We start from the raw sequence: 25,763 nt of genomic DNA, 5'->3' as shown, positions 1-25,763 counted from the left end.
TCACCACTATTTGTTCCAGCACGTCACAACAGTATTTTTAAAAAGAGCTGGTTACCTCCTACACACTACACCGGCCATTAGGCGGTTTCAGATTTATTCACTCTGAAGAGCATTTTTGAAAAGCTCCGTTTTCGGGGGAGGAAAACGCCGTTTCAGTATGGACGGAGGGTCAAAACGAAGAGAAAAAGCTTCGATTACGGATTTATCCGGTCTACTATGGACGTAGCTTGAGTGAGATGTTGGCTTTCTTTTCTTCATTAACATTGTTAGCATCACAATATAACTCTATTCTTTCAATATAAATTGCCCAGTCTTCAATTCCACTATCAAATGCTGTAATGGTTCCGATTAATGCCATCCTTGTTGTGTTAATTTATCTTTGTTATGTTAATTTAACCCCGATCCCTTGTTTTCTTTTTGACTCATGTGACCCTTTTTTTGCTAGCGTCGCGAGCGTACTCAGGCTAGATGCGTGTGTCGTTTTTTATAATCTCCCTTCTGAGGCAGGCGGACCCTCAACCCTGGAGTTCAGCGCCGGATGTGGTCTCGCCTGGACGCGCCGTGGCTCCGTCTGTGTCTTTCGGTCTCCCGACTTTCCCAACTCCGGCTGAACACCTGCATCTTTTCAGACTCACGGCCTCACTCTGCCTCTTCTGAGTGCCGTTATCAATTAAAACACGGTGTTCCAATACGATGCAGCTTCATTAACCTCATCGCCAATTTGTTGTGTATGTTACACAACAAAACTATAAATAAAAACGCCAGAGACTGGAGTTAAGTTAATAGGGCTTTTTACTTACGGAACCCAAACTGAACACATATATACAGATCAATACGCACCTAATAGCACATGCTCAATAACGTGTTACTATGACATAAAATAGTCCCATATTATACAGTAGGCTATATGGTACAACCTTAAATACACCCGACCTGACCTGCCTGAGGTAACATATTCCACAAATTCATCAACCTCTAGCTAAAGAAATTTTTCCGTATCTCTGTTTCAAATGGACGCCCTACTATCCTGAGGCTGTGCCCTCTTGTCCTGGACTCTTCCACCATAGGAAACATCCTTTTCACATCTACTCCGTCTAGACCTTTCAACATTTGAAAGGTTTCAATGAGATTCCCCCCTCATCCTTCTGAATTCCAGCAAGGACAGACGCAGAGCCATCAAACGTTCCTTGTATGACAACTCTTTCATGCATGGAATCATCCTTCTGAACCTCCTCTGGACCCTCTCCAATGCCAGCACATTTTTTCTAAGTTGAGGGGCCCAAAACTGTTCACAATACTCAAGGTGAGGCCTCACCAGTGCCTTATAAAGCCTCAGCATCATATCCTTGCTCTTGTATTCTAGACCTCTTCAAATGAATGCTAACATGGCATTTGCCTTCCTCACCACTGACTTGACCTGCAAGTTAACCTTTAGGGTGTTCTGCACAAGGACTCCCAAGTCCCTTTGCATCTCAGATTTTTGGATTTTCTCCCCGTTTAGAAAATAGTTTGCATATTTATTTCTAAACCAAACTGCATGACCATGCATTTTCCAACATCCTTCTTCTCCAGATGTGTAAGGACGGTTGTAGAGCTGTGGCTATGGTGTCATCTGTCAATGAGTTGTGTTGGTACATGAATTGTAGGGGGTTTAGTGTAGGTGGCAGTATGCTGCAGATATAGTCCTTGACCTGCCTCTCAAAGCATTTGCTTATTATTGACGTGACTGCTACAGGATGTAAGTCACTCAGACATGTTACCTTGGTCTTTTTAGGTACAGGAACAATAGTGGATATTTTGAAGCAGGAAAACTCTGCACTGGGAGAGGGAGAGATTAAAAATGTCTGTAAACACACCTGCCAGTTGCACCATTCATACTCCGAGTACCTGCCCTGGGAAGCCATCCGATCCTGCAGCCTTGTGACTGCCCACTTGTTGGAAAAATCTGCGTACTTCAGCCTCAGAGATGGCCAAGGTGCAGGTCACTTCGGCAGCTCTCCTCAGGGGCTCAATGCTGGCGACATCAAACCGAGAGTAAACAAGATTTAGTTCACCTGGGAGAGAGGCAGCAATGTTGGAAACACCACTGCATTTAGTTTTGAAGTCTGCGATGGTATGCAGACCTTGGCATAAGCTGCATGTGCTGTTGGTGGACAGCTATGTCTGGATCTTATCCCTGTATTGTCGTTTCGTTGCCTTGATAACTTTGCGTAGATCACAGCTGCATTTCTTGAGTTGTGTTGATTACTGGCACCATAAGCTCCGTGTCACGCGGTAAGTGCTGCTCGAAGGGAACTGTTGATCTATTGTTTCTGGTTTTTGATAGGACCATAACCAATTTCTGGGGAATAACATTCTTGATGCACTTCCCAATGAAACTCGTGACCCCTTCTGTGAACTCGGAGACATCCTCTCATGAAAAGACATTCCAGTTGATGTCATCAAAGCAGTCCTGTAGCATGGAGACCAATTGGTTGGACCAACAGTGGACAGTTTTAACCATGGCTGCCTCTTGTTTCAGCTTCTGCCTGTACCACGGTAGCAGCAAGATGGAGGAGTGATCTGACTTTCCAAATGGCGGGCAGAGGAGCGCTTTATAAGCGTTGCGGAAGGGAGAGTAGCAGTGGTTGTGGATGCTATCTCCCCATGTGCTCACCTGGATGTGTTGACAAAACTTTGGAGAGATTTTAGACGGCGTCGCTCTATTAAAGTCACCGCCAATGATGAAGGCAGCCTTTGGATATGCAGTCTCCAGGGTGCTGATGGTCTCGTAAATTTCCTTGAGAGCCAGGTTGGTATCAGCCTGTGGCAGAATATACACAGCTGTGATAATAACAGCTGTGAGTTCCCTAGGCAACCAGAAAGGTTTACACAACAGCATAAGGTACTCCTGATCTGGGGAACAAAAGCATTTGAGGGCATGCACTTTCCGGGGAGTGGAGCAACATTTGCAATTTTCCCATCCTCCGGAACCATGCCAGAGTCCAATGATTCTTGAAAGATTATTACTAATGCCAACAAAATCTCTATCGATACCTCTTGCAGAACACTAGGGTGCAGTTCATCTGGTCCGGGTGAATATGTACCCTTAGGTCTTTCAGCTTTTTGAGCACCTTCTCCCTTGTAATAGTAACTGTACTCACTTCTCTTTCCTCACACCCCTCAACACCTGACACACTGCTAGCGTCTTCCACAGTGAAGACTGATGCAAAATACTCATTCAGTTCATCTGCCATCTCCTTATCCCCTGTCATTATTTCTCCAGGCTCATTTTCTAGCAGTCCTATATCCACTCTCATCTCTCTTTTATGTTTTATATACTTGAAAAAGCTTTTTCTATCCACCCTGATACTGTTTGCTAGCTTGCTTTCATATTTCATCTTTTCTCTCCTAATGATTCTTTTAGTTGCTTTCTGTAGGTTAAGTTTCCCAGTCCTCTGTCTTCCCATTAAATTTGCTTCGTTATATGCCCTCTCTTTTGCTTTCAAATTAGCATTGAACCCTTGTCAACCACAGTTGCACTATTTTGCCAATTGAGTATTTCTCTGTTTTTGGAATACATCTATCCTGCATCTTCCTCATTTTTTTCTAGAAACTCATGCCATTTCTGCTCTGCTGTCAGCCCTATCAGTATCTCTTTCCAATTTACTTTGGCCATCTCTTCTCTCAAACCACTGCAATTTCCGTTACTTTACTGAAATACTGCTACGTCAGACTTTACTTTCTCCCTATCAGATTTCAAGTTGAACTCAATCATTTGTGATCACTGCCGCTTAAGGGTTCTGTTTCTTAGGCTTCCTAACCTCCTCCATTTCATGACATAGTACCCAATCCAGTATAGCTCATCCATCTTTACTATATCAGAGATCTGTTCAGGGGGCTGATACAGGGGCTGTCCTTGAGCCTGGTGTGATATGTATTTTCCTTTACAATACAACTGTAAAGCTGAAAGAAGGAGGCACAGACACAGTGGTGGCATTCACAAGAAACTTTGGGACCATTGTGTTAATTTGTCCAAAAGCTAGGGCTCACTGACAGATTTAACTTCTAATTACACTGCATATTTTACATCAGACACATATTAATCTTGCATTTTCCACAGCATTTTTAATGAGAGTGATTAATTAACTTTAGCTTGAGTTGTAATGCATTTGCAATTGTGGTAATGATAATATGACCACATTCATTTAGAAACATAGTATGACAGGGATTTTATTTTCAATGTCACGATAGGTGTATGAAAGTATGTTAGGTTATTAAAGTTGGAAATGTAGATGGCAAGTTTTGCCAGATCTCACACTCATGTTAAGTATGAGCATTAGCAGATGATTCTGAGTGCAAGGAACAAATTGCCAGGGTTTCAAGCATTCTTAGCTTAATGCTCAGTCAATAGTAAATCTCTTTTAGCCAATGAATGATAAATGTCTGAAGTAATCTGCTGAACAAGAAAATACTGCGGCAAGTTCTTAGGATGTATATAAGGAATTAGAAGGATAAGTTTTGATTTTTTTTTTATCCCTGTACTTTGATTTTTCAAACTCTCACCACACAAAAAATCTCTTGACATCAAAACAGATTGTCAATCCCTTATTCATAAGTAACTACCATGAGCTTCCTCCACAGATTCCAGCATGATCCACATAAATCAAAATATTGCAACCTTGGAACAGGGCCCCCTTAATTTCTCCAGCAGTTCATAAGGATAGACATCCTGGAAAGCCATGGATTCGCTGGGAGCACTGAGACCTATTTTTAGGTTTTCTGGGGCAGGATCTAATTTAAGCAGTTCATAAATGGGAAACTGTTGAAATTCCTGAGAAACTGCAGTTTCTTGCTTCATTATTAATCGCAGAATGTAAGCATTTGTCTTCACTTACAGCTTTCAACATGAACTAATCAGCCATCATTGCAACAGATATCTTCTTTATGCCGCTACATTTTCTAAAATATTGTATCACTTTGATTTTTAAACATGACCCTTTTCACTCTCCTTTTTTGAGTTGGTTCGGAGGAACATGGTGGGAGGGGGAAGTAGAAATAGCTGTAAGGGCTTCACCCAGGAGGCTATTCTTTGTCTTCATGTCGAGACAGTGAGTGTTGTATATACTCTGACACTGAAGTATATTCCATCAATTTTCACTTGGATGAGTCTATTTTCCAAAAGAAAAATTATTATATTCCTGTGATCTAACATTACTTTTATAGGACACAAACATAGAAGCTGTTTAATTCTCAAATAATTTGTATTTCACAATCAGAATCTGAATCAGAACCAGGTTTATTATCACTGACATATATAGTGAAAATTGTTGTTTTGTGATATCAGTCACAGTCCAGTACATAAAAATTAATATAAATTACAGTAAGAATATATAAAAAATAAACAAATAGATGAAAAAGACAGCAATCAGAAATCTGACGGCAGAGGGGAAGAGACTGTTCCTAAAATGCTAAGAGTGCATCTTAAGGCTCCTGGACCTCCTTATTGATTGATGGCAGTAATGAGAAGACCATAAGACAAAGGAGCAGAAGTCGGCCATTCGGCCTATCGAGTCTGCTCCGCTACTTTATCATGAGCTGATCCGATCTCTCATTTAGTTCCACTCCCCCACGTTCTCACCATAACCTTTGATGCCCCGGCTACTCAGATACCTATCAATTTCTGCCTTAAATACACCCAATGACGGCCTCCACTGCCGCCCGTGGCAACAAATTCCATAGATTCACCACACTCTGGCTAAAAAAAAATTCTTTGCATCTCTGTTCTGAATGGGCACCCTTCAATCCTTAAGTCATGCCCTCTCGTACTAGACTCCCCCACCATGGGAAACAACTTTGCCACATCCACTCTGTCCATGCCTTTCAACATTTGAAATGTTTCTATGAGGTCCCCCCTCATTCTTCTAAACTCCAAGGAATACAGTTCAAGAGCGGACAAACGTTCCTCATATGTTAAACCTCTCATCCTGGAATCATTCTAGTGAATCTTCTCTGCACCCTCTCCAACGTCAGGACATCCTTTCTTAAATAAGGAGACCAAAACTGCCCACAGTACTCCAAGCAAGGTCTTTCCAGTGCCTTATAGAGCCTCAACATCACATCCCTGCTCTTATATTCTATTCCTCTAGAAATGAATGCCAACATTGCATTCGCCTTCTTCACCACCGACTCAACCTGGAGGTTAACCTTAAGGGTATCCTGTACGAGGACTCCCAAGTCCCGCTGCATCTCAGAACTTCGAATTCTCTCCCCATTTAAATAATAGTCTGCCCGTTTATTTCTTCTGCCAAAGTGCATAAGCATACACTTTCCAACATTGTATTTCATTTGCCACTTCTTTGCCCATTCCTCCAATCTATCCAAGTTTCCCTGCAGACTCTCTGTTTCCTCAGCACTACCGGCCCCTCCACCTATCTTCATATCATCAGCAAACTTAGCCACAAAGCCATCTATTCCATAATCCAAATCGTTGATGTACAACGTAGAAAGAAGCAGCCCCAACACTGACCCCTGTGGAACACCACTGGTAACCGGCAGCCAACCAGAATAGGATCCCCTTATTCCCACTCTCTGTTTCCTGCCAATTAGCCAACGCCCTATCCACGTATGTAACTTTCCCATAATTCCATGGGCTCTTATCTTGTTGAGTAGCCTCATGTGTGGCACCTTGTCAAAGGCCTTCTGAAAATCCAAATATACAACATCTACTGTATCTCCCTTGTCTAACCTACTTGTAATTTCCTCAAAAAATTGTAATAGATTTGTCAGGCAGGATTTTCCTTTAAGAAAACCATGCTGAGTTCTGCCTATTTTGTCATATGCGTCCAGGTACTCTGTAACCTCATCCTTGACAATCGACTCCAACAACTTCCCAACCATCGATGTCAAGCTAACAGGTCTATAATTTCCTTTTTGCTTCCTTGCCCCCTTCTTAAATAGCGGAATGACATTTGCAATCTTCCAGTCCTCCGGCACCATGCCAGAATCTATCGACTTTTGAAAGATCATCGCTAATGCCTCCACATCTCCACAGCTACTTCCTTCAGAACATGAGGGTGCATTCCATCTGGTCCGGGAGGTTTATCTAACTTTAGACTATTCAGCTTCCTGAGTACTTTCTCTGTCATAATTGTGACTGCGCACACTTCTCTTCCCTGCCACCCTTGAGTGTCCAGTATACTGCTGATGTCTTGCACAGTGAAGACTGATGCAAAATACTCGTTCAGTTCCTCCGCCATCTCCTTATCTCCCATTACAATTTCTCCAGTATCATTTTCTATCAGTCCTATATCTACTCTCACCTGTCTTTTACTCTTTATATACTTGAAAATGCTTTTAGTATCCTCCTTGATATTATTTGCTAGCTTCCTTTCATAGTTCATCTTTTCCCTCTTAATGACCTTCTTAGTTTCCTTTTGTAAGCTTTTAAAAACTTCCCAATCCTCTGTCTTCCCACTAATTTTTGCTTCCTTGTATGCCCTCTCTTTTGCTTTAACTTTGGCTTTGACTTCTCTTGTCAGCCACAGTTGCATCCTTTTTCCATTCGAAAATTTCTTCTTTTTTGGAATATACCTATCCTGGAATATACCTATACCTGGAATATACATGCCCAAAGAGGGCATGTCTTTGTTGGTGAGGATTCTTCATAATGGATGCTGCCTTCTTGAGGTATCGCCTTTTGAAGATAATGGGGAGGCTAGTGCTCATGATGAAGTTTACAATGCTCTGCAGCATTTTCTGATTCTGTGCATTGGCACTCCATACCAGACGGTGAAACAACCAGTCAGAATGTTCTCCACGGAAAATCTGTAGAAATCTGCTAGTCTTTGGTAATGTACAAAATCTCCTCAAACACCTGATGAAATATAGCTGCAGGTGTGCCTTGTTTATAATTGCATCAATATGTTGGGCCCAGGATGGATCTTCAGAGATACTGACACTCAGGAACTTGAAACTGCTCGCTCTTTCCACAGCAGACCCCCTGATGAGAACGGCTGTGTGTTCTCCCGATTTCCCCCTCCTGAAGTCCACAATTAATTCATTCATCTTACTCCTGCTGAGGGCAAGGTTGTTCTTGCAATGCCTCTCAATCAGCCAATCTATCTCACTCCTGTATGCTTCCTTGTCACCATCTGAGATTTTGAGAACAGCTGTGACATCGACAAATTTATAGATGGTGTTTGAGCTGTGTCTAGTGACACAGTCATAGGTGTAGAGTGAGTACAACTCCTACCTTGATATATGAAAGATAATTATGGGCTGTCCAGATTATGTGCAAAGTGTGCGTAACTGCTTGACTATTCTGTTTAAAAGAATGAGGGTTGACCTTATTCAAGCATATTAGAAATCAAGGAACTATATGGGGAACTATAACCCTATGAGTCCATGATCATATTCAATGGCAAGGTAGGCTCAAGGGCTGAGTGGCCTACAGGTGCCACTACCTTCCTGCATTCTACAGAATGTAGATTCTGCATTATAACATTGTGTAAAGTAGGACAAAAAAATGTTCTGTTTTCACATGTGCACAAAAGCAACATGGCAGCAAATGTATATTGTACCCTGTTCCTAAAATATGGTTTCATTTACTTTAAGGGTGCTTAATTTCAGAACTAAGAATGATGCAGAGGTGTTACTGCACTGTGCGTCTGACATAGCTGAACAAGTGAAATACCTTTTTTCGAGACATACAGTCATTGAAACTTACAGTTCAGAAAAGGGGCCTTCGACCTACCGTCCCCTGCAACCATCAGAAAGCAATCCTTCGCAATTTTCCTTGTAACCTATTCTCCTCACATTCTCTTCATGGCCCTCATATTCTACCACTCACCAACACACTAGGAGATATTTACAGTGACTAAGTAACCAATCAACAAGCATATCTTTGGACCCGGAGGACCCACGTAGAGTTCCCTGGAGAACATGTAAACTCCACACAACTCTAAAGAAAGGGCTATAAGATAAGATGGACTCCTGACCTCACAATCTACTTTGACATGACTTCACACCTTATTGTCTGCCTGCATGCACTTGCTTTGTAACTGTAACACTATATTCATCATTCTGTTACTGCTTTCCCTTTGTAAAATCCCAATGTACTGATATGAGGAAATGATCTCTATGGATGGCATGCAAAACAAAGTTTTTCACAGGACCTCGGTACATCCAGTTTACATGGGTTCCTGCAATGTGACACCGTGGCTCTGCTAGCTGTGCAACTATTACCTTAGTTTTAATGAACACCACATTTATCTGAAGAAACTTCCATGACGACAAGAGTCAGCTTTACTGGTGCTCATTCTCAAAGAAGGATTTTCAATACTTTATCACTGTTTCTCATATTACTCATTGGGAGAATCATGCAGCGGTAACCAATTTTTAAACAACAGATAATCCTTTTTGTCTTATAGGGGCTGTTCAGTGGTGACTCACCTCTGCTTCAAAAGATGTTTGTTGTCTTCAATGGTTATATTGTCAGCATAGTCTCTTCTGAAGATCTCAAAAGCTTCCTGACGTCCAAGTGACATTTCTCCTGCTGAGGATAAACAGAAGACAGAACCATTAAGTAAGTATATTCATTGTAAATTTCTGCACATAAATATGATGTTGATCATAGAAATGTCTTAAACAGAGACAGCAGCTATATTTCATTTGGAGTTTGAAGAGATTTGATTTGTCACCTAAAACACTTGTAAACTTCTACAGATCTACCGCGGAGAGCATTCTGACAGGCTGCATCACTATCTGGTATTGTGGGGGTAGCTAGGGCATAGAATGGAAAGAAGCTACAGAAAGTTGTAAGATTAGTCAGCTCCATCTTGGGCACTAGCCTCCATAGTATCCGAGACACCTTCAAGGAGTGGTGCCTCAGAAAGAAGGCATTCAATATTAAGTACTCCGATTATCCAGGCCATACCCTCTTCTCATGTTTACCATCAGAAAGGAGGTACAGAAGCCTGAAGGCACACACTCAGCGATTCAGGAACAGCTTCTTCCCTTCTGCCATTTGATTCCTAGATGGCCATTGAACTCACAAACACTAATATTTCAAAAATATTTTTTCTGCTTTTACACTACTTTTAATTTAACTATTTTATATTTTTATATAAACAAATTTCACAATATATGCCAGTGATATTAAAGCTAATTCTGATTCTGAAATTTTAAAAGGTCAGTCATCAAGCACATTTATGGGTTTCAATTTTACTGAAAAAAACAGCAGAAATATTTTAACTTCATGTTAATTTTACTGCATAACTAAAATGTATAACTTCCACCAAGAGGTGAAATTTCTTCTATCACATTTGTGTTTTTTATTTGCCCATTTTTTTGGGGATGTGGACATTGGTTAGTGTGTCTGTCCGTCCATCCATTTATCCATCCATCAGTCCGTCTATCTATCTACCATCTATCTGCCAACTAGTGGAGTGATGTCGCAGCAACAACTTAGTACTTAATGTCAGTAAGACCGAAGGGCTGATTGTGGACTTCTAGAAGGGTAAGACAAAGGAACAAATAGCAATCCTCATAGAGGGATCAGAAGTAGAGAAAGTGAGCAGTTTAAAGTTCCTGGATGTCAATATCTCCGAGGATTTAACCTGGTCTCAACATATCGATGCAGTTATAAAGAAGGCAAGATAGTGGCTATACTTCATTAGGAGTTTGAAGAGATTTGGTATGTCAACAAAAACACTCAAATACTTCTAGATGTACCATCCAGAGCATTCTGACAGGCTACATCACTGTCTGGTATGGGGTGGCTACAGGACATGACCACAAGAAGCTGCAGAGGGTTGTAAATTCAGTCGGCTCCATGTTGGGTACTAGCCTACAAAGTACCCAGGACACCTTCAAGGAGAGGCATCTCAGAAAGGCAGCGTCCATTATTAAGGACCTCCAGCACTCAGGGCATGTTCTTTTCTCGCTGTTGCCATCAGATAGGAGGTACAGAAGCCTGAAGGCACACACTCAGCAATTCAGGAACAGCTTCTTCCCCTCTGTCATCCAAATCCTAAATGGACATTGAACCCTTGGACACTGCCTCACTTTTTTTAATATATAGTATTACTGTTTTTGCACAATTTTTAATCTATTCTATATATGTATACCATAATTGATTTAGTTATTTATTTATTATTATTATTGTTTTATTTTTTTTCCTCTTCATTGAACTGCTGCTGCTAAGTTAACAAATTTCTCGTCACATGCCGGTGATAATAAACCTGATTCTGATTCTATCTTTCTATCACCTATTACTGATTGCCCTTGAGAAGGTGGTGGTAAGCTGTCTTTTGGAACCACTTCAGTATTTGTTAAAGTAAAGGCAGCTTATGGTGCTATAGGAAGGAGAGTTCTGGTACGTATTGGTGAACTGGCTCATTATTGTCACTAGGTGAAGTACAGTAAAAAAGTTGTTTTGCACGCCATCTATAGAAATCATTTCATCACATCAGCACATTGATGTAGTACAAGGAAATATAAGTTTACAGAGAAAGTACAGTGCAGGCACCAACAAGGGGCGAGGCTATTACAAGGTACATTGTTACGTTTGTAGGTCAAGAGTCCATCTTATCATATAAGAGGTCTGTTCAATAGTCTTCTTATAGTTTGATAGAAGCTGTCCTTGAGCTGGTGGTATGTGCTTTTACACTTTTGTGCCACAGTTTTTCCTCACTGTCTATGTGCAGCTTAATGCCCAGTTACGATGAGGGAAGCGTTGCAAAATATTTCCAAGTCAGGATGGTACGTGGCTTGGAAAGGAACTCATGTGCTCCTTGCTGGTAAAACTTGAAGAGTGTTTAAAACATATGCAGCAAGCAGACCAAAATTAACCACCAACATTCAAAGATTCAAAGTACGTTTATTATCAAAGAATGTATACAACTTTGAGACTAGTTTGCTCACAGGTAGCCACAGGAAATCCAGAAAGAACCCAATTGAAGGAAAAAAAAATAAAAATAACAATAAAAACACCTGATATGCAAGAGAAAGAGAAAAAACACAAAAAAGCACAAATCAGGCAAATAATTGAAGCCAACAACAACATTCCAAACCAAAATTGGGTCCTCAGATCCAAACCCTGAGTAGGCCCAAAGCTTCACTTGTCAGTTCATTCATCATATTAGTGGGCACAGAGCACAGCAACCAGGGCAGTCTTCATAGCCTCAGCACCATGGAGAGAGGAGTGAACTTTACGGAGAGAGGAATGAACTTTGCGAAGAGAGGAGTGAACTTTGCGGAGAATGAGTGAAATCGGCTTTCAACCTGTATCCTGACACCCAGTCTTTTCAGTGTCCTGACGAAGGGTCTCGGCCTGAAACATCGACTGTACCTCTTCCTAGAGATGCTGCCTGGCCTGCTGCGTTCACCAGCAACTTTGATGTGTGTTGCTTGAATTTCCAGCATCTGCAGAATTCCTGTTGTTTGCTTTTCAGTCTATCTGGATTAGCACTTAAATTGCTCAAACAACAGAACAGCGAATGGCTCCAGTGCCCTGGGCAGAGAATTGAACATTAGGGAAAGTGAGTGAAATTGGCTTTCTCCTCTGGTCTGGGCCAGCATTTAAATGATCTAAACAGCAGATGTACCTTGCACCAGGAGTTGGCTGCAACAAAAGAGACTCAGGACCTAGATTGCCTGCTGCCCAGCCCGAAACTGCTCTTCAAATCAACTTGTTGCCTACAGCGATCCAGTCTCGCTCCCGGGCCAGTTGTACCGGCATCGAATATCCTCTGCCTGGGCCCGACTTCTCCTCTCAGTGCCCAAAGCGACCCAACTTTGCACCTGGCCCAGTTGTACGAGCATTGGAACTCCACCTGTAGTGATTCTGCAGCACACCACATCGGCACATCCCGTGAACTCACCTCGCCATCACTGTTTGTGGCGATAATTTAATAGAATTTACCTCAGAAAAGGCATTTTTAATGATGTTTTTAGTCAGATATCTTAACTTTTTAACTACCAGTGAGCTGACATGTGTTCGGTAGTGCCATCTTAACCAGAAGTTTGCTGATTACACATAAACCAAGTGGGTTCAAAAATATGTACTCAAATAAGTGTATTATGAGGCCCCAGACTGATAAGCCAATAATTCTTTCAGTAATGGGCTACTTCTTTAAACTACCATGAGGCCCTCACCAAAACCCTTTTTGATTCACACACTGTAGATGTATGCATATATGCAAACAGGAAGAAGCCTAAGATTTGGGGTAAGATAGGGCCAGCAGTCACGAAGCTGATCGCCGTCTGGTGAAGTGGAGGAGAGCTCTGGTTCTTGAGTGAAAAATCTAAGCCAATGAGATGTGAGGTGCAGTGGTGTCTGAAGGAGGGGAGAAAAGTAACAGTGCTTATTGGATGGGGTACTGCCCACAACAGTGCCAATAAATGGCTGCCTAGGGTGAGCTTCATAATGGGCACTCTCAAGACAATGTGTACTAGTTTTTCCAGCAAACAGGATGTTGCATGTAAAGTGATCACATTTGATGCACAAGAGTGAATTTCAACTGCAAGTGATGGCTCAAATCTCAGAGATGGCACAATTTGACCCAAAAATGGCCACATTTACTTTTCACTTGGGATAAAGCAACTTTCATTCACATAGAGGTGAAAAAAACAGCAGTATTAGAAATTTACAAATTAGACATCCAAATTTATCTGCCAGAATGTTTGAGAATATCTGATTTGAGAAGCTTTACCTACTCTTTGTAACAAACTAGTCATAAAGTTATAGAAATAAATAGCATGGAAACAGGCCATTTGGCACACCTCATCACAGTGACTAGTGGAGACAATCCAATTAATCCCACCTTCCAGTGCTTGTCCCACATACTTCTATGTCTGGGTCATTCAAAAGATCATTTAGACACCTTTTGAATGTTGTCAGTGACTCTGCTTCCACCACTCTCACTGGCAGAATATTGCAGGTTCTGGCTGAAAAAGATCCTCCTCAGATCCCCTCTAAATCTCTTACACCTTGATGTATATCAAAGTCAAAGTAAAATTTATTATATGTATACATATACTGTAAGTTATCACACAATATCTTGAAATTCATTTTCTTGCAGGTATTTACAGGAAAATAAACAAAGTTTATGAAAAAAACTACACATAAACAAAGTCTAACAAACATCAATTTACAAAAGAATACAAATTGTGCAAATAAAAAATAAAACATGAGTTGTAGAGTCCTTGAAAGTGAGGCTGTAGGTTGTGGAATCCATTCAGATTTGTGGTGAGTGAAGTTAGTTATCCATGGAGATTCAGTTCCTGATGGTTGTAGTGTAATAATTGTTCCTGAATCTGGCGGTGTGGTGAAGGAGGCTCCCGTGCAAAAAGAGTACATAGCCTGGATGATGCAGGACCTTGACGACGGATGCTGCTTTCTTGTGACAACACTCCTTGTAAATGTTCTCAATGGTGGGGAATGCTTTGCCTAAGATAGACTGGGCTATATTCCCCAGTTTCTGTCGCCTTTTCTGTTCCTGGGGATTGATGTTTCCATATCAGACTGATGCAGCCAATTAAAATACTCTGCACTATGCATCTATAGAAATTTGTTGAAGTTTTTGGTAACATGCCTAATCTATGCAAACTTCTAAGAAAGTAGAGGCACTTGTGCTTTCATTCTAATGGCACTTACGTGCTGGAATCGGAACAGATTCACTGAAATGATAACACAGATAAGTTTAAAGTTACTGACACTCTCCACCTTGAATCCCCAAATAAGGGCTAGCTCATAAATCTCTGCCTGCCTCTCCCTGTAGTAAATTATGAGCTCTTTGGTTTTGCTGACATTGAGTAAGAAGTTGTTGTTGTGGCACCGTTCAACCAGATTTCCAATCACCCTCCTATGTGCCGATTCATCACCATCTTTGACTCGGCCAAATGTTGGGTGTCATATGTATGGGAACATAACAGGCAGAGGTAACCAGGCCTAACTTTGGATTTTTGTTGAGCAAAGAGCAGTTAGGCTTTGCAAGTATCAGTGAATGAGAAAACATTGGTGGAGAACAAGCCTAAAGAAACAGATGGAAATCCTGCCAGAGGTAGCTGCATATCTTAGGTTAGTTAGAGATGAAAAGTCAATTCGGAGGGAGCTACCAGCAATAATGAATTAAACTTATTCGCTGCGATCCACGTTTATAGACAATAAAAATGAGTTAAATCACTTTCTGTTATGTCAACACTGAAGTCAGTGTGGTAGTTGAGTACTGAACAGCAAAATGATCACATTATTTGCTATCAATCTGAAGACTGGATTAGATAAAAATGAATAAATAATCCAGAGAGAATTTCTAATCCCACTGTGGCAGTTTAAATATACTTAATAAAAATCTAATCTTAAAACTCTGCTAATAGTACTGTTGAATAGCAAACCCCTAGATTGCTATAAAATTTTATCTGGTTATTCATATCCTTGGAAAACAAGTAAAACTGTAGTGGACAAAATGGAAATGCCGAATGAACTCAGCTGTTCAAGCAGCATCTGTGGAAAGAGATGCTCGTTCAAGTTTCAAGTAATAAATCTTTAATCAGAGATATATTCTAATCTGATCCAGCCAAGTTGTAATTCCAGACACGAACAATGCAGCTGACTCTGGGTTAACCTCCTCAATGATCCAGCAAGTCACTCAGTACAATTAGTGCTGTACTGACTGAATGGCTTGCTAGGTTAATGATGAGGTTATTTTGAGTATGATTTTATTAAATTCTACCATTGCATGAAATTATACAGAGTATATATCCTACAATAAGCTGGCTCATTCAAAGACTTAAAAAGTCACAACTAACTGGCAACAGCTGCAGGTGCTGCTTGAACCACTAAATTCCCCAGCAGATTGTTTCTTGCTCTAAATGTAACTGCATGTTCATTATTATCTATTCAAACTGATAAGAGATTCCACCTCCTCCACAAACTTGACCGCAGCTCAGTTGGTATACATCCAAGCCAGAAAATAGAATGCCCCAGTCTCCACAATACATTCAGGCTCACATCCAAGCTGATGCTTCATGTAACACCCCTGAACCTTTTACTTTTATCTGAAATTCCCATTTCTCAAAATTGTAGCGTTCTTGTCAGTTTCCATACCAGTATCTTATTTCTAGTCTTATTTCTTGCGTTATTGAAAATTGTACAAGACATGCTAGCTGAAGGCAGTGCCCTTTCCTGTGCAGAATGACATTGTGTATGCCAAAACTGAGGTATGGACCTATGGAGTGTTGACAAACAAAGGAAACTGGAAAGTGGCATTTGGGAAAATAAGGCCAAGAACATCATGATACAACTTTATAATATTTTGGTTGGGAGATAGCTAGAATATTGTGTCAAGTTCTGGTTGCTATACCACAAGAAGGATGTGAAAGAAATGGGAAAGGTACAGAGGATACTCAACAGGATGTTGCTTGGATTGGAGCATTTCATAGTCACAGAATTATACAGTACAGATACAGTCCACTCATCCATGCTAATCAAAATGTTTACCTAAACTAGCCTTATTTGCTTGTGGAAAAAAAATAAACAGTTGATGTTTTGTGCTGGGACCCTTCATCAGGACTGGAAAGGAAGGGGACAAAAGCTAGAACGAGAAAGTGAGGGAGAGGAAGAGCTACAAGCTGGCGGCTGATAGGTAAGATCAGGTGAGGGGGAAGATGGATGGGTGGGGAAAGAGGATGAAGCTGAAAGGTGATAGGTGGAAGAAGGGCTGAAAATGAAGAAGGGATCTAATAAGAGAGGACAATAGATAATGGAAGAAAGGGTCAAAGGAGGAAAGCAGAGGGAGATATTTTCCCCTAGGCATCCAAGAGGGAATAGGCTTAAGGTGAGAGAGGGGCTGAAGGCTGGAATGTGTTGCCTGAAGAGGTGGTTACGTAGGGAAAGTCATGAGGGAGGAGCCAGATCATTTGAGACGTTTAAGGTGGAGATTGAAAGGTTAAGGAATTATGAGGAACTGGCACTCTTTCTACGCTCATGATTATATGGCTAAGTAGAGCTCAAATGCTAGCTATAGATTTCCTAATGACCCTTAGAATCAGAAGCAGATTCAGGGTTATTATCATTGACATATGATGTAAAATTTGTCCTTGTGAACAGAAATAAAAATTTCAATAAGTTAGGAATTAAATAAATACTGCAAAAGCTGAATAGTGAGGCAGTGTTCCTGGGTTCACAGATCATTCAGAAATCTGATGGCAGAGGATAAAATTACTGATGGATACCGACTTTTTGAGGCATTACCTCTTGAAGATAACATAGATGGTGGGAAGGGGTGACCCTGTAAATGAACAGGCTGAGCAAATAATCCTCTGCAGCCTCTTGTAATCCTGTCTTTGGGGCCTCCATACCAGGCCGTGAAGCAACCAGGCAGAATTTGTTCCACTGCACATCTGTAGAAATTTGCAAGCCTTTGATGATATAGTCATAGTCATACTTTATTGATCCCGGAGGAAACTGGTTTTCGTTACAGTTGCACCATAAATGATAAATAGTCATAGAACCATAAATAGTTAAATAGTAATATGTTAATTATGCCAGTAAATTATGAAATAAGTCCAGGACCAAGCTATCGGCACAGGGTGTCTGACCCTCCAAGGGAGGAGTTGTAAAGTTTGATAGCCACAGGCAGGAATGACATCCTATGACGCTCTGTGCTGCATCTTGGAGGAATGAGTCTCTGGCTGAATGTACTCCTGTGCCCACCCAGTACATTATGTAGTGGATGGGAGACATTGACCAAGATGGCATGCAACTTAGACAGCATCCTCTTTTCAGACACCACCGTGAGAGAGTCCAGTTCCATCCCCACAACATCACTGGCCTTACGAATAAGTTTGTTGATTCTGTTGGTGTCTGCTACCCTCAGCCTGCTGCCCCAGCACACAACAGCAAACATGATAGCACTGGCTACCACAGACTCGTAGAACATCCTCAGCATCGTCCAGCAGATGTTAAAGGACCTCAGTCTCCTCAGGAAGTAGAGACGGCTCTGACCCTTCTTGTAGACAGCCTCAGTGTTCTTAGACCAGTCCAGTTTATTGTCAATTTGTATCCCCAGGTATTTGTAATCCTCCACCATGTCCACACTGACTCCCTGGATGGAAACAGGGGTCACCAGTACCTTAGCTCTCCTCAGGTCTACCACCAGCTCCTTAGGCTTTTTCGCATTAAGCTGCAGATAATTCTGCTCACACCATGTGACAAAGTTTCCTACAGTAGCCCTGTACTCAATCTCATCTCCCTTGCTGATGCATCCAACTATGGCAGAGTCATCTAAATCTCCTCAAACTCGTAATGAAGCAGAGTCACTGGCCTACCTTCTTTATGATTGCATTGTTATGTTAGGTCCAGGATAGATCCTCTGAAATATTGATCCACAGGAAAATAAAGCTACTTACCCTTTCCACACCAACCCCTCAATGAGGACTAGTGTATATTCTCCCAACTTCAATTCCTTGGCTTGCTGATGTTGAGTGTGAAGTTGCTGTTGTGACACCACTCAAACAGCCAGTCTACCTCACTCCTGTACATCTGTTCATCATCATCTGAGATTCTGACAACATTGGTGTCATCAGTTAATTTATACTGTTAGATGTACTACCAACACATTGATACAAGCATCACGAAGGTAGGCCAGCAGCTCTACTTTGCAAGGCATTTGAGGAGATTTGGTACATCACCAAAGGCACTGATAAACTTCTACAGATATATGATAGAGGGCATTCTAACTGGCTGTATCAGAGCATGGTATGGAGCCTCCATTATGTAGGATCACAAGAGGCTGTACTGGGTTGTAGACTCAGCCAGCTTCATTCATGAGTATAACCCTCACCACTATCAAGGACACTTCAAGCAGTGGTGGCTCAACAACTTGACATCCATCACCAAGGACCCTCACAATCTAGAACATGTCCTCTTCTCATTACGACTGTCAGGAGGGAGGTAGGTACAGGAGCCTGAAGACTCACACTCAGTGAGTCAGGAATAGCTTCTTCCCCTCCACCATCAGATTTCTGAATGGTCCATAAACCTATGTACACTACCACAATATTCCCTTTTTCACTATTTAGTCACTTTTGTTATTTACAGACAGACTACATATAAATTTATGGATACATGTAGGTGCACATTTGCCCTTACACCTCTTCCCTCACTACCACTCAGGGCCACAAACAGTCCTTCCAGGTGAAGCCATACTTTACTTGTGAGTCTGTTGGGGTCATCTTCTATGTCCAGTGCTCTTGGTGTGGCCTCCTGTATATTGATGAGACCCAACATAGATTGGGAGACCACTTTGCCAAACACCTACACTCTAACCGCCAGAAAAAGTGGGATCTCCCGGTGGCCACTCATTTCAATTCTACTTCCCATTCCCATTCCAACGTGTCAGTCCTTGGCCTCCTCTACTGCCATGACCAAGCTATGCTCAGGTTGGAGAAGAAATACTTCATATTCAGTCTGGTGGGCTTCCAACCTGATGGAATGAACACTAATTTCTCGAGCTTCCAGTAATTGCCTCCTCCCACCTTTACTTCACCATTCCCCATTCCCATTTCCCTTTCTCACCTTATCTCCTTACCTGCTCGTCACTTCCCTCTGGTATTCCACCCCCTTCCCCTTTTTCCACCATCTCCTGTCCTCTCCTATCACATTCCCCCTTCTCTAGCCTTTTATCTTTTTCACCAATTGACTTCCAGGCTCTTAACTTCACCTCTTCCCCTCTCCTGGTTCCACTAATCATCTACTACCTTGTACTTCTTCCTCTCCTCCCCCACCTTCTGACTCTGACTTCTCATCTCTTTTTTTCCAGTCCTGATGAAGGGTCATAGCCTGAAATGTTGACTGTTTACCCTTTTTCATAGATGCTGCCCAGCCTGCTGAGTTCCTCCAGCATTTTGTATGTATTACTATCATTATTATTATATAGATTTTTATGTCTTTGCAACACAACAAATTTAATGTCATACAAGTCACTGGTAGTAAATCTAATTGACAGAATGAGGTGAGAGCAACATAGATCAGCCATGATCATATTGAATGGTGGAGTTGGCTTTAGGGGCCCAGGGGCCTACTCCTGCTGCTTTTCTTACATCCTTATCTGGTGGTAGCTCATACTCTCAGGGCATTTACAAAGCATCTAGATAAGTACACAATCACCAAGGCATAGAAGGCTATGGACCTAATGTGAGTTAATAGGATGAGAGTAGATTTACAACAGGCAACACTGGCCCATAGGGCCTGTTTCTGTGTTGCAAGACTCTATGACACTGTGAAGGAGATCTGATAAGTCACAGGTTTATTAAGTGACAGAGCATTCTTGAGAATCTATATTCTTACGCCAGACAAGAGAGAATCTGTAAATGCTGGGTATACAAGCAACACACACAAATTGCTGGAGGAACTCGGAAAGTTCCAAAGCATCTATGAAAAAAGGTACAGTCGATGTTTCAAGCCGAGACCCTTTCTACCCAAGATCTGCTTTCTCTTTATTTCTGGAAAGTCAACCAACTCTGCAAACCAGAGATGTGTGCACATCACTATTCTGGCCTGCTGTCTTCAGTTGTCAAGAACTCAAGCTCTGAAAATCATTCTGCATATCTAGCTCCTACAACCCTGCTCAACTGCACAGGACCATGCTTGCCTGTTGAACACTATTCAGTAGGCATTCCACTGGTAGCAATGCATTCATTGTCAAGACTCCAAGCTCTGCAATTCCTTCTTTACATCTCCTTCTTCACCTCTCACTCCTTGATCAAACTCCTTCTTCTTTGATCAAACTTTTGCTCATCTATCTACTTGTGTGGCACATTTTGTTCGAAAGTGCTGCCATGAATAAATGAACATTTGAACCTTTTAAGATCTTGCTTTTTATTTTCCTAGTTAAAGGTGCTATATATTTTTTTGCTTTTTGGTTCTATTTTATCTGAGGTCAAGCTAGTGAAAATTAGAGAAGGAAGTGACCCACCCTGCCATGTTCCTCCATGCGTTGGCACTTTGCTAGTGTTGAAATACTGGATATACGGGGTTGGATAATTTGGATGGAATCATTTACAAAGTAGACAACAATGTTTAAACTTCTACCTTCTGCTTAGCTTTGGAAAAAGTGGGTTGACTGTGTAGATTCCTGGCACAAACAAACAAACAGTGATCCTGCCAGAAGGCCAAGGATATCATAGCATTTTTCTTTCCTCAGTAATCAAGTAACTCAAAATAACCACATCTCAACATGGTATAATAAAGGAAGATTGTTATTTCAATGTCTACCATTTTCTGCTCACTGTGTGGTAGACATAAACTAAGGGAGCAAAGTAAATATTTTATGTAATCTGAAAATATTTAAAGAACTGGAAAAAAAGGTGAACATTTCCGTTTTTGTCCTCCAGAGTTTTATCTTTCTCTTAGATTTCAGGATTGAAATTTGAAATAAAGATCCAAAACTTAGCCTGAAATGTGGGCAGCTCTGTATGGAACTGCATGGAAACTATATGGATGCTTGGGACTCATGCATATGCTGGTATGAATGCTTAAATCCCAAATCTCTGCACAGTTGATTGCTGGAGATTTCCCGACTATGCTCAGATGCTTGAGTCCTCAGACTTGGCACAGCCTCAGTGTCTCCATTTATTATAGTGGAAAGCACGGTTACAAGGGGGTGGATAAATTACAGGTACTTAAATTAACTGAGTTACGTTAAATTGTTTTTAAACATTTTCCAAAATCACTCTTTATTTTTTAATTTTTGCATTTTTAATAGTACATTTAACAATTTTTTAATATCTTTTTAATAAATCTTGAATTGACTTTTTTGTAAATTTAAGCATTTTTTTGCTTTGAATGAAATTTGAGATTAGGTTTATTTGTCACATGTAAATTAAAATATTGAAACATACAGTGAAAAGCATCGTATGTGTCAACGACTAACACATTTCAAGGGTATACAGGGGCAGCCTGCAATTGTTGCCATGCTTCTGGCCCTCAACCTACTAACCCTAACCCACCCAAACCCATACATCTTTGGAACATGGGTGGAAACTGGAGCACATGGAGGAAACCAACATGGTCATGGGGAGAATGTACAAACTCCTTACAGACAGCGATGGGATCAGTGAGTACTAGTGCCGTAACACATCGTGCTAACCAGTATGCTACTGTGCCAGTGAATTTGTACTGCTCAGTCTGGGTGATTGACGAAAAACTTATAGACATTACTTTTATTTCCAGTAGTAAAACTAGTTGAAAATTTACAGATCAATGAACAATGGGTTTGAAACTTCTTCATAATTTTAACAACACTCCACATCCAGAGAGGACATAGAACATACAACATAGTACAGTATAACACAGGAACAGGCCCTTTAGCCCACAATATCTACACTGAACACAATTCTGCCATCATATGATCTCTGTTCATATTAATATGTCTGTGTTAAAGTCTCTTAAACACCTTTATTGTATCTGCTTCCACCATTAGTCACAGCTATCCATTCCAGGTACCTATCATCAGGCTCCTGAACCAATGTGGATAATGCTTAACAAACTCCACAACCTGTAGATTCACTTTGAATGGCTCTACAACTCATGTTCTCAGTATTATTTTCTTTTATTATTTCCACAATATGATGTGTTTTGCATATTAGTTGTTTGCCAGTCTTTATTATTTATAGTGTTTCATAAATTATATTGTGTCTCTTGATTTTCCTATAAATGCCTGCAAGAAAATAAATCTCAAGGTATGCACATGGTAGCCTGGCGTTAGTACAACGCTATTACAGTTCAGGGTGTCAAAGTTCAATTTCAGTGCCATTTGTAAGGAGTTTGTACATTCTCCCTGTGACCACATGGGATTCCTCTGGTTGTTCTGGTTTCGCCCATCCAAAGACGTACCAGTTAGCAGGTTAATTTGTCATTGTCAAATTGTCCTGTGATTACTTTTTTTATAATTTGCAAAATTTGTCTACTTTTACATTTGGTGTCAGTTTTTGTTATTTATAGCTTTTCACAAATTCTATTGTACTTATTTACTTTCCTGTAAATGATTCTCAAGGTAGGAGCCCTGCATATAAATGTGTCCTGGACATACAATCAACCTATGCATATAAGCCAACTTCCGTATCTATATTTATGGTGGCTTTTTAATTGTGTTCTTAATCCTATTGTGTTTTTTTTTGTGCAGCATCAGATCTGGAGTAATGACTATTCTGTACTCCTTTATACTTGTGTACTGGAAATGACATTAAACAATCTTGAATCTTGAATTAGAGTTAAATAGGTGGCTTGCTCAGTGGCGCAGCTCATTGGGCAGAAGAGCCTGTTCCACACCGCATATCTAAATGAAAAACTTCAGTATTTTGATAATAAATTTACTTTAGACTTTACTACTCTCTATGTAAGATACTTGCCTTACACATCTCCATTAAATCTTTCCCCCTGTCAGTTTATATACATGCCCTCCGCTATTTAATATTTCCACTCTGGGAACAAGATTTTGACTGTCTACACTGCCAATGGCAGTCATAATTTTAAGAACTTCTATCAGGTCTTCTCTCAGCCTCTGACACTCCAGAGAAAACAACTCAAGGTTGTCCAACCTCTCCTGTTAGCTGATTCCCTCTAATCCAGGCAGCAGTCTGGTAAACCTCTTTTTCACCCTCCCAAGATTCCACAGGCTGACCAGAATTGCACACAATACTCCAAGTACCCAATGACCTTCAATTCCTTCATGGATTAAGTCATATAGCATGAATACAGTTACTTTTGTTTTTGTCCATGCTAAACATCAAGCACCTTACAACACATGGGCCTTCTTGTATATTATTATCCAAATACTTTTCAAATGTTATGAGAGTGGTATGCTGCCACCACCTCATCAAACAATGTGTTGTACTCCTTTCTTCAAATTCCCTCCATCTCTCACACACATACCTTTAAAGATGGAGACATCTAAAACTATTAAAATAATGGTTTTAGATGTTTCCATCTTACAGGAAGGTTTCTCACCATCCACCCTGCCTATCCTACATAACTTTACTTACCTTGACCAGATTCCTTGTCAGCTTCATCTACTCAAAGGAAAATAACCCCAGCTAAAACCAATCTTTCCTCATGACTGAAATGTTGCATCCCAGGCAACATCCTAGTAAATCTCTTTTGCCACCTCACCAGTGCAATAATGTACTCCCTGCAGCATGATAACAATAACTGCACACAATGCATCAAAAATGTTGTCAGTTAAGCATTGTACCATTACTCCCGTGCTCTTCTATTCCAGGTCCTAACTAATCAGAGCCAGGATCCTTACATTTCTAAATGAGCTAACAAAAGCTAATCCATGGTTTGAAAACTATTTGTCATTGCCTGGTCTGTGTGGTTCATCACAAATAAGTGAGTTTAACATCAATGCCTACATGGTGCACGCTTATGTGATTTAATATCATATTCCACTGCCACTGATCTCAAGCTGATTTTTACACTGATAAAGAGGAATTCTTAAGGGAATCTGGAATACTTTTCTGAAATTACAGTGTCTGACTGACTGGCTTGATTTAGGGTGAGGATTTAAGAAAGATGAAAAGTGTCATCTATTCATTTGATGGAGTTTAGCGGAATGGAAGATGAACTTGTTGAAATACTTAGGACTCTGAAAGGAAGACTTTCCTTTAGAGAGTACAAAACTAGAAGTCAGTCTCATTTAAATAATAAACCACTTAAAACTGAGATCAGGGAGTTCACCATCAGGGGGAATATTAATTTTTTGGGATCAGTGTTGCAGTACATTTGAGGTCACAGTCATCCATGGTTTCCAGGTTGTTTGGACAGGAATGATCATAAGTACTTCTCAGGACTTGTTTGTAGAGGGAAAACTCTTTTCGTTTGAACAACAGTCAACTAAATATAGTTTACCCAAAGCTAATTTTTTTCGATACCTACAAATAAGAGATTTTTTATGGTCTCAAATAAGTACATTTCCTAAAAGTCCTGAAAAGAATCTACTAAATGTAATTTTTAATTTGAAACCTTTTTATAATGGATCTACAACTTTGTATATCTAATATTTATAATATGCTGTTGCAAATGAGAAGTGTTACTTTAGATAAAATTAAAAATCTTTGGGAACAAGATTTACAGACTTCAATTTCTGAGGAAACTTGGAAGCAAATTTTTAAATTGGTTAACTCTTCATCGTTATGTGCCTGCCACTCTCTCCTACAATTTAAAGTGGTCCATAGGGCCCATATGACTAAGGACAAGTTGTCTCGTTTTTATTTAGATATATCTCCCTATTGCGATAAATGTAATAATGGAGAAGCTTCACTCTTTTGGACATGCCCAAGTCCTGGAAAATATTGGAAAGAAGTATTTTAAACTTTCTCGATACTTTTCAAACTAAACTTTAAGCCTAATCCTTTGACCGGTTTATTTGGTATTGTTGGAGGAAAGGATATTATTTTGGAGTCACCTGACTTGCACATGTTGGCTTTTATGTCTCTTATCGCCAGAAGGACGCTCTTGCTTAAGTGGAAAGATGTGGCCCCTCCTATTCACGTCCAATGGTTACATGATGTGATGTCATGTTTAAATTTAGAGAAGATTCGATGTTCAATCTCTGAATCTAGCCAAGACTTTCAAACATCGTGGAGACCTTTTCTGAATTATTTTCAAAACCTTTGTCTTGCTGTTAAAGCACAGATGATGACTATTACTTTTTTTTCTTTTTTTCTTTACTCATCAGCTTTGGTCCTAGTAGTGGGTTAGATTTTTTCTTATACAATAA

At 40.5% G+C, this 25,763-nt stretch overlaps 1 protein-coding gene and 1 long non-coding RNA gene across 7 annotated transcripts in view; one reads left to right on the top strand and one right to left on the bottom strand.

Moving 5' to 3' along the window:
• The window catches only part of kif6 (kinesin family member 6), a 610,920-nt gene that overhangs the window by 264,354 nt on the left and 320,803 nt on the right, over nt 1-25,763 (bottom strand). For 4 of the 5 annotated variants that reach the window (XM_072247507.1, XM_072247523.1, XM_072247530.1 and 1 more), the window contains exon 14: nt 9,433-9,535. In XM_072247507.1, coding sequence (XP_072103608.1) covers nt 9,433-9,535 — 103 coding nt within the window. The remainder of the gene's footprint in view (nt 1-9,432; nt 9,536-25,763) is intronic. The other variant, XM_072247516.1, reaches the window with a different exon arrangement.
• LOC140190735 (uncharacterized) lies at nt 38-25,763 on the top strand. 2 transcript variants are annotated; one of them, XR_011883674.1, is made up of 3 exons: nt 38-231; nt 9,411-9,565; nt 25,489-25,763. It is a non-coding gene; the product is annotated as an uncharacterized lncRNA (long non-coding RNA). The 2 variants fall into 2 exon arrangements; XR_011883673.1 differs by having other exon boundaries at nt 38-265.

This window comes from Mobula birostris, chromosome 2, assembly GCF_030028105.1.
Source record: "Mobula birostris isolate sMobBir1 chromosome 2, sMobBir1.hap1, whole genome shotgun sequence".
Classification (NCBI taxonomy): Eukaryota; Metazoa; Chordata; class Chondrichthyes; order Myliobatiformes; family Myliobatidae; genus Mobula; species Mobula birostris.
Note: the sequence above shows the minus strand (reverse complement) of the source record. Positions and strands in the feature narration are given on the sequence as shown.